Source organism: Citrus clementina, unplaced genomic scaffold (genome assembly GCF_000493195.1).
Source record: "Citrus clementina cultivar Clemenules unplaced genomic scaffold, Citrus_clementina_v1.0 scaffold_8, whole genome shotgun sequence".
Classification (NCBI taxonomy): Eukaryota; Viridiplantae; Streptophyta; class Magnoliopsida; order Sapindales; family Rutaceae; genus Citrus; species Citrus x clementina.
This window is the reverse complement of record NW_006262022.1, coordinates 17,264,516-17,275,179: the sequence shown is the minus strand read 5'-3', so window position 1 is coordinate 17,275,179 and position 10,664 is coordinate 17,264,516. Positions and strand designations below refer to the sequence as shown.

At 35.4% G+C, this 10,664-nt stretch overlaps 1 protein-coding gene across 1 annotated transcript; it reads right to left on the bottom strand.

Moving 5' to 3' along the window:
* LOC112096431 lies at positions 1-3,403 on the bottom strand. Its single transcript, XM_024179856.1, has 5 exons — positions 1,994-3,403; positions 1,265-1,893; positions 1,083-1,184; positions 711-816; positions 1-621 (listed from the first exon to the last, which is right to left on the bottom strand). Exons 1-5 carry the CDS (start codon positions 3,401-3,403, stop codon positions 1-3), a joined length of 2,868 nt encoding a protein of 955 aa, XP_024035624.1.
* Positions 3,404-10,664: the final 7,261 nt, after the last annotated feature.

Here is a 10,664-nt window from a genome sequence, read left to right as displayed (position 1 = left end):
TTACACATCACAAATTATATCATCAACATCAGTTCTTTTATTTGGTGCATCCTCATTGTCATCTTGTATTTCAAGTTCTCCCACTTCAATTGACATAGGTGGCTCATTATCACTTTCATCATATAATTGTAAATCTTGAAATCCTCGTGATGGTGCTTTCAAAACAACATACCAATTTGAAGAATTTGTTTCCCTAGAATAAAATACTTGATTAGCTTGCGATGCTAAAATAAATGGGTCTTTTTCAAATTGGCTTTGCCCCTCATGAAGGTTAACCAAGGTGAAACCATCATCATCTCTGACACCATTTACAATATTTGCCCAATCACATCTAAAAATGGGGAGTTGAAAAGTATGGTAATCAAGAACTATAATCTCTCTCAAAACCCCATAGTAAGTGACTTTTCCAATCACTTGTGTATTGTCTTTTGCACTAGCTCTACAAATTGTAGTTGCTTCGAGTGAAACACCACTATTTTGTCTTGATTTCTCTGCATCCTTCGTGTGAAATCGAAGGCCGTTTATTACAAATCCAGAATATGACATTGATTGTACTCTTGGTCCACGTGAAAGCCATTTCAAAATATTTGACACATTAATGTGATTCTCCATAACCTTAATCTGTTAAAACAATAAGAATTGATAGAATAAGTTAAATAATTATATAAAATATTATGTTCCAAAATAATTTAAAATAAATATTTGATAACCTTTTCATGCAACCAGACATTAAATGTTTCCACATGTTTCTTTTGTAGCAATTTTTCATTCTTTTCAAATCGTCTATCTGAACCTTTTAATTCTTCCAAGTGCTCTCTGAAAATAAAGATAAAAATATTAAACTTAACTATTAAATATTAATTCAAAATGTTAGTAATAGATATGACTAAAAACCTTACTCTATATAAGGCTGGACTTCTGAACTGTTGAATAGGATACAACGATGGGCAATCTTTAACATCTCATCCAAAAGAGTTATTAATTTACCTCCTGATATTGGACGCCCTTCTAATAAAAATTTGTTCTCAAATTCCTCATTGCGTCCATGTTTGGATCCTATTTGAGCAGCCTTTTTTACATACTTGCCACAAAACATTGCATACTCTTCAGCAAGGTACCGCTCAGCTATGCACCCTTCAGCCCGTGCACGATTTCTAACATATCCTTTTAGGATCTTCATATGCCTAGGACAAAAAGTAACTAGATTAATGATTTATAATTAATTCTATTTTAATGATAATAAACTGTATAGTTAAATAGTTACCTTTCAATATGATACATCCAACGATATTGTACAGGTCCACATAGACGAGCTTCGCGTCCAAGATGAATTGTTAAATGAACCATAATATCAAAGAATGACGGTGGAAAGAATCTCTCCAACATACATAGGGTCTCAACCACTTCTTCCTCTAGCTTTTCTAATCTATTTCTATCCAAAACTCTACTACATAATTCTTTGAAAAAGGCACACAAACGAAGAATTGCTTTTCTTGGACCTTTTGGTAAAATTCCTCTCAAAGCTACAGGTAAAAGTTGTTGTATTAAAATATGGCAATCATTAGACTTTAGGCCAGTTATCTTGTGTTCTTTCACTGAAATACAGTTGGTAATGTTTGAACCATAACCATCAGGTAACTTTATATCAGCAAGCTGCTTGCAAAAAAGTTCTTTTTCTTCCTTAGAAAGTGTATGTGAAGCAGCTGGTAAGCAATAAAAATTCTGCTCTTTTTTAGGATGTAAATCCTTCCTAATGTCCAAGTGTATAAGGTCTAGGCGAGAATTAAGGCCATCTTTAGACTTACCTTTCATGTTCAAAAGCGTACCAATTATGCTATCACAAATGTTCTTTTCAATATGCATTACATCCAAGTTGTGACGCAAAACCAAGTCCTGCAAAAATTAAAAAGTAAAGTTTGTTAAGATTTTAAATTTTAATCAAGAAAGTAAAGCACCAAAAATTTATCACAGAACATATTTAATGACAGCTCACCTTCCAGTATGGCAATTCAAAAAATATAGATTTCTTTTTCCATAATTGAGATTCATTTGTGCTCCATTTTCTTTTTTTGCTCCTCTTTCCCCAATCATTTACAAGATCTTTAACTTCTTTATATATATCTTCACCAGTGAACAATTTAGGTTTACCTTTTTCTTCAACATGTCCATTGAACCATTTGCACTTGTTTCGAAAACTATGTTTACGAGGAAGAAACCGTCTATGACCCATGTACACATGTTTCCTACTATGTGGTAACCACTCTGAATATGTGTTTGTACGACATACAGGACATGCCAACTTTCCTTTTGTAGACCATCCTGATGTGTTTGCATAAGCTGGAAAATCATTGATCGTCCACATCAAGATTGCTTTCAAATTAAATGTTGATTTCTCCACAGCATCATACATCCTAACTCCATTTACCCACAACTCATTTAATTCTTCTACAAGTGGTGCCAAGTAAACATCTATGTCATTACCGGGCTGTTTTGGCCCAGGGATTAATAAAGTCAACATTAAGTTTTCCTTGGACTTGCACAACCATGGAGGCAAGTTGTACATAGATAAAATGACAGGCCAACAACTATAACTCGTGCTAAGATCTTGAAAAGGATTGAAACCATCAGTAGCAAGACCAAATCTGATATTTCGAGGATCTAATGCAAATGATGGCCATTTTCTATTTATGGTCTCCCATGCAAGAGAATCAACTGGATGTCTCATCTTACCGTCTTGGCTTTTATGACTTTGGTGCCATCTAAGTTGTTTTGCCAATTCTGTGATCCCAAACATCCTCTTAAGTCTTGGTATTATTGGAAAATAGCGCAAGACTTTTGCAGGTATGCCTTGATGAATTTTATTAGTTCGTTCATCAACTTTCCAGCGAGAAGAACCACATTTAAGACATGTATTTGCATGTTCCAAGTCTTTTCTAAATAGACAGCAATCATTTATACAAGCATGTATCTTCTCGTACCCAAGTTCAAATGCCTTCAACAATTTTTTTGTTGAATAAAAAGAATCTGGAAGTGTATTTTCTGGTGGTAACATATCACAAAAAATTTGAAGCATCTCATTAAAACTACTGTCAGATAACCCGTGGGTAACTTTATGCTTGAATAGCACTACAGTTGCTGACATTTTAGAGTAGTTTGTACAGCCTGGGTACAATGGAGTCTCAGCATCTCTAACTAAATTTTGAAGTTCCTCTCTTTCTACATATGTATTCTCTGTAGCATTTGCTTCTTGAAAACATGCTTGATCTTTATACATCCCATAAGTTTCTGTCATTTCAAAATCTATGTATTGATTTGATGTGTATGTATTCCCCTCACCCCTGTATTGCATTGTTGCAGTAGAACTCTCCCCATGAAGGACCCAATTTGTATAAGTCGGATCCATGCCCTTAATAACCAAGTGCTCGTAGACTATATCAAAATGATGGCGTTGTAAATTCTTACAATATCTACAGGGACATACTATAACATCTAAGTTTCCCAAACAAGCACGTGCATTATTGACAAAGTTACGTACTCCCAACCTATAATCCTCTGTGTGTCTACAATAAAGATTTTACCGAACTGGAAAGTTAATTGAATTTCACTAATTTCGTACAAACAAATTGTTTTTTTTTTTAAAGAGGAAAAATGAAAAATAATATTTAGAAATAAGGCAAAATAATACCTTGATAGGTGAACCCACCCTTTATCCATTTTCGAGCAACTATTAAAACCTGTTTACATGAGCAAATAGTAAGTTGAAAATATAAAAAGTTACATAACAATATATTCAAGACAAGAACAAAGTTACACATGACTCTTTCTATTTTATTTTCATAAGACTTTGTATAATTGTTATTTTTTAAATTGAATATCTTCTATATTATTTACTAGTTTAAATGTCAATACAAAAGTAAATAAGAAAAAAATTTATTTATTTTGTAAGAAGAAAACAGACGAATAGTGTATTATTACTATTATTATTTTTTATAAACAAACAATTATCTAAGAGTAAAAGAGACATCTTTGACTAAGAGTAAAACTAACGATACCCATTATTGACAAAGAGTAAAAGAGACACCTTTTCATGTTATTTTACTTGCAAAAAAACAATAAAGAATGAAATATATATAAACCTTTTCAATTTCAAGGATGTTGTCTTCTTTGTTCTGGACCACAATCAAAAGCTTCTTCTTCTTGGGACCACAACGTATACACCTGGAATTTTAGATAAAAAATTAAAGAGTAACTCAATTTAAGTTCCAATAGAGAGAATGTGTGTTGAACAAAAGAAGACCCAAACCTTATTTCTTCTTGACAGTCACGAAAGGGAAGGAATAGTTGAGGGATTTTCACCAAGAGGAAGAAGACAAGTAAAGAGAAAGATAATGTTGGAAAGTGAGAAAGTGAGAAAGTGAAAAAGTAAGATCAGGTAACTTTACCAAGTGCTAACGTTTTGTCTTATTAGTAATTAAGATATTATTTTTTATTAATTGATAATGTAGAGTTTTTTGATTTGTGCCCTTTTTTTTTTGGGCTGACAAAAGAGATTTTCATTAGTTGAAAATAATAAATAGATTTGAATGTATTTATGTCATTTTTTATTTAAAAAAATTATTTGTGGTAAAAAAATTATTTACATTTTATACAAAAATAAATTAATGATTTAATAGGATAGATTCAAAAATTATATGAATAACCACTTATTATTTAAAATTGGTTGGTTACTTTTTTATAACTAGTTTTTTTAATTTGAAAAGGCTTTATTATTACTATAGAGAAATTATAAATATAAACATTTTTCACCTATGGCAAATTATGTCATGGTTGAAAACAATTGACAACAAACTAAAAAATGTTGTGCTACATTCTCGATAGCAACGTGCCTTTTAGAATGTTGTCGAAAATGAATTTTTTAACAACATGCTTATATTGTACGTTGTTATTTGTCTTACCAAAACCGCCACAATCAGAAAACTGTTGTAATAATGTTTTTCACAACGCGCCTTAAAGCATGTTGTTGAAAGTAAACTTTAAGCAATTTTTAACAACGCACGATCTTAAAATGTTGTTAAACATCATATTTTACAACACGCGTAGTATGCATGTGCTGATTTTCTGTTGCTATATCTCTTTTTTCTTGTAGTGAGGGGTCCCTTACAATTCATGACTATTATTCCATAATGAAAACTATCCTAAACACTCTTAGAGCAGCTGGAAATAACATGACTGATGAGGACTTCATTATGTGTGTTTTAGCTGGAGTAGGACCTGAATATGATTCTGTAGTCACTAATATTAACTCTATGCCAGAAACTCCCTCACTATCAGAAGTGTATGGAATGCTCCTCAGCCAAGAAACTAGAACTGAACAGAACCTCAGCACAGGGTCACTTGAGGCCAACTTCACACAAATGAGAAATGGTAGAAGGAACTGGGGGTATGGTGAAAGATTTGGTAATCAACAGCAACCTGGAATAGTCTTTAGAACCCCTGGTAGTAGCTCTGGAAATGGTGGGAGTGGTGGTCCTGGTCAGGCAAACCAAAATGCTCAAGACAAAGGGAAAGGCAAGGCTGTTGCAGAAAATGAGGGCTTTGAGTCAAAGGGTCCATGCCAGATTTGCTTTAAAATGGGTCACACAGCTGCTGAATGCTGGCATAGGTTCAAGAAAAATTATGTGCCACAACCAAATAGGAGAAGAGGGGCATATATGGCCTCAGCAGAAGGACAGAGCAGCAATGCCTGGTACCTTGACAGTGGTGCAACAAACCATGTAACCAATGCCATTGGAAACATGAACTTGAACTCAGAATACCAAGGTAATGACAAGCTCACTGTTGGTAATGGTAATAAACTTCACATCTCTCATATTGGTTACTCTATGTTACCTACTTACAATCCACACAAGCACATCAAACTAAACCATATTCTCTGTGTACCTGATATTGCAAAGAACCTTATTAGTGTTTCTAAATTGCTTCTTGATAATGATATTAATGTTGAATTTCATAAATCTGTTTGCTTCATCAAGGACAAGAGCCAAGGGAAAATTCTGGTGAAAGGAGTGGCTAGAGATGGACTATACAAGCTACTATGCATGCCTACTCATTTGAGTGGCAACAAGGTCACATATGCTGCTGAGTTATCTTCATTTTCAAAGTCTGAGTCAATAAGCTACATTAGCAATCCTATGTCAATGATGTGTTTCAATTTCAGTGTTGGTAGTAATGAGTCTGTCAGTACCAGTATAGCTGAGTCTAGTGAGGCTGATAAAGCAAGTAGTAAGAACCCTTAGAACCAATGATATGGATCTTTGGAACTATAGGCTGGGGCATCCAAATTTGTCAGTCCTAAGAAACACTCTACTTTCATGTAATCAGCTCAATATCAATAAAAACATTTTTCCTTCATTTTGCAATGCCTGTCAGTATGGAAAGCAAGCAAAACAAAGCTTCAAAAGCATTGAAACCAAAACCAGCACAGCCTTAGAATTGGTTCACAGTGACCTCTGGGGACCAGCACCTATCCCATCAACCCATGGACATAAATATTACATATCCTTTGTGGATGATAGAACTAGATACACATGGCTGTTTCCTCTAACAGCAAAATCACAGGCCCTTGACACATTCATTGTGTTCAAAACTCAAATAGAAAATCAGTTAAATCTGAAAATCAAAGCCTTACAGACAGACATGGGTGGAGAGTTTAAAACATTTGAACCATATCTAAAAGGAGAAGGAATAGCTCTAAGACATTCATGCCCATATTTACATGAACAAAATGGAAAAGTGGAAAGAAAACACAGACATATTGTGGAAACTGGTCTAGCATTGTTAGCTCAAGCAAAAATGCCTTTAAAGTATTGGCAAGAAGCCTTCAGCTATGCCACATATCTCATAAACAGACTGACTTCACCTACACTCGAAAACAAAACTCCTTTTGAGCTGTTATATCTCACCAAACCAGATTACTCACAAATCAAAGTTTTTGGCTGTGAATGCTATCCATACCTGAGACCCTACAACAAGCATAAGTTTGACTTCCATACATCCAAATGCATACTGCTGGGTATTAGTATCAGTCATAAAGGCTATGTTTGCATGCATCATTCAGGAAGAGTCTACATTTCAGCTAGTGTCAAGTTTAATGAAAGCTCATTCCCTTTTCAAAATGACTCAAATTTCTGCAAGTATAGGCTCACTGACCAAAATGTGTCCCCCACAGTCCTTGAAAAGTTTCAAGTTGTGTCTTTTTCCACAAGTGTTCCCTTTGAGTCAACACAGCAAAAATCAGCTCATAGTCAATCTCAGGCCACTGCTGGAAACTCAGAACAGTTCTCAAATCCTGTTCAAGATGAAGCATGTGAGAATTTGAACCTCAACACTATGTCAGACAACCAATCCCCTGCTCAACTCCCATCAAACTCCACAGAAGAAAACTGCAGCCTGCCAGCTATAACAGAACCAAACACTCAAGCCTCCAACACTCAAAAGGAATTACCTTTACATCCTATGATCACAAGATCAAAGGCAAGAATCTTTAAACCAAAAGTCTACCAAACATCTACTCAACCTGAAACCTCTTTACCCCAAGACTCAATTATGGCATTGAAGGACCCTAAGTGGAGAAGAGCCATGGAAGATGAATACAATGCCTTAATCAAAAACCAAACCTGAACCTTAATACCACATGACCAGAACTACAAACTCATTGGAAATAAGTGGGTGTACAAAGTAAAGGAGAATCCAGATGGTACCATAAATAGATACAAAGCCAGACTTGTCGTGAAAGGCTTTCTATAGACACCAGGACTTGATTTTAATGAGACTTTCAGCCCTGTGGTCAAAGCTGCAACCATTAGAATCATTCTGACCTTGGCTGTGAATAATGATTGGATGTTGAGGCAAGTTGATATAAATAATGCTTTTCTGAATGGGGAATTGACAGAAACAGTGTACATGCCACAACCTGAAGGGTTTGAAGACAAAAGAAAGCCAAATCACATTTGCAAACTCAAGAAGGCTCTTTATGGCTTGAGACAGGCACCCAGAGCCTGGTTTGACAAGTTAAAGAGTGCTCTGTACTCTTGGGGGTTCAACAATTCAAAGTGTGATACCTCACTATTTTTTAGAAGGAATAATGCTGAAATGGTCATTATACTTGTGTATGTGGATGACATAATTGTCACTGGAAGTGATAACAAAGGAATTGAGGGTGTGATAGAAAAGCTAAGTGAAGCCTTTGCATTGAAAGATCTAGGAAATCTGAGCTACTTCCTTGGGATACAGGTCATAAGAAATCAGAATTCTATTATGCTTTCTCAAGCTAAATATGTCCAAGACCTATTAACTAAAACCGAGATGGAGAGCTGCAAAGGAATAGAGTCCCCATTCAGCACATCAGAAAAGCTGAAGAAATGAGAAGGTGCCAAGCTCGATAACCCTTCATTCTACAGAAGTGTTATTGGAAGTCTGCAGTATGCTGTTCTAACGAGACTAGAACTTGCCTACTCTGTCAACAAGCTGAGCCAATACATGTCTGACCCAAGACAGCCTCACTGGATAGCCTGCAAACGAGTGTTGAGATATCTAAAGAACACTGGTAACATGTGTTTACAATTAAAAAAATCAGAACATCTTGACTTGGTAGCCTACACATATGCTGACTGGGCAAGTGATCCAGATGACAGAAGATCAATAAGTGGGTATTGTGTGTTCCTAGGAGATAATCTGGTAGCTTGGAGCTCAAGGAAACAAGGAATGGTGGCAAGATCTACAGCAGAGTCAGAGTACAGAGCCATGGCTCTATGCACCACTGAAATCACTTGGATTAACTCTCTGTTTGATGAGCTGAAGATTGAAATGCAGAGAACTCCAATGATTCTGAGTGATAGCACAAGTGCAGCAGCAATAGCCACAAATCCTGTGTATCACTAAAAAACAAAACACTTTAAAATAGATATGCACTTCATTAGAGATAAAGTTACTCAAGGAGAGCTGGATATAAACTTTGTGGCCAGCAGAGACCAAATTGCAGATGTTTTAACCAAACCATTGCCTTACTACAAGTTCAGTCAATTTCGAAGCAAACTTAATGTCTTTGACAAGACCTTCAGTTTGAGAGAGGGTGTTGAGAATTCAGGTTGTGAAGAACCAGCACTTGATTCCAAGGCCCTGCGACATGCCACCTGAGCAACCATTTCCAAAGAGCAGCTGATGAGGAAGGTGAGGTGTATCCTATGAGCTGGCAAAACTGTTATGGTGAAGAATATCAACATGTGAACTCTGCAAGCTGGAAATTTCTAGAATGTTTTCAATGATTGGCTGTGCAGCTGTCATTCTTTGTCTTATTCATTTTCAGCAGCTCCTTGAGCCAGCAACCGTTGTCTTTAGTTTATGTATAAATATTTGAAACAATTGTATTTTATTTTTTAAGCTTCTTTTAATAAAAGAAAGGCATGTTTGTTTCTCTGATGCTTGCATATTCAAGCGATGTTAGCAAATACCTTACCTGACACCAGCTAATTTAGTAGTCTCCTCAACTTATCTCGTAATCTATCAAGAAACAAACAGGCACTGCTTTAGCCAAACCTCGCAGGATCTTCTTTGATCTTGACACCGGCTTTTCCTCTGGCTTCAGTTCAGCGAAGGTAAATCTTTGTTGTAACATATTTTACCCAGTTTTTATACGATGGCCAGCTTGAAGCTCAAAGGAATGAGTTGCAGAAGTTGCCATGATCTTGAAATATTTGTGTATGTGCCAGTGCAGAGACCTGAGAATTTGATGTAGATTTCTATGGACATGGGTCATTTTATATTCTCTGTCATCTCGTTCTTATCTTCAAAAGTTACCTTTACTCTCTAGTGCGTTGAAATGGGAGGTTATTGAAGGAGAAATGTGGGGCTATGGCTTGCCCATTGGCTCAAACCCATTACCCATGCACTCAAATTTTTTTCTTTTAAAAAAAAAAAAAAAGTTCCGGCGCTAACAATTAAAAAAAAAAAAGGATAGATCTTGCAGATTCTATGGCATGATGGGTCACCTGCCCCAGCTGCAGTTACTCCTTTATCCTGTGGCTGTCTCATTACGTACGTACGGATGAAAGTGAAACATTTGAGCTCCCGATCGAGAACAGAAAAACAAACAATTTTTTTTTAATTCAACACTATTAAAAAAAAAAAAAACACACACACACACACATTTTTTTACCCAACAACATTTTACCATTTTTATTAGAGAAAGCTCTTCTATTTCACTGAAACAAAGGAGATACAACACCACACAATTTTTTTTTTCCCCAAAACACTAACAGATAAACGAGAAAAGCACACGAGAAAAACGTGAGAATTTTACTCTCTTTTTTTACTCACTTACTCTTTTTTTCTATCATTTTTTTTATTATTTCTCTCGTGTTTCTCAACACCAAACATTTTTATGATTCAAATTACGTTACGGTGGAAAGGAATTTTTTCTTTTTTCTTTTATTTTAATATAACCTCGAAAAAGACTGATTTTTCATGTTTTTCGTGCCGTCATTCTTCACTCGTTAGTCGTCTCATTTATTTTTTATAATGATTTATACGATATCTCATTTATATTACTATATATATATATTCTGGTGCGCTAGCGTGTGTGTGTATATATATAAGAGCTCTGTATG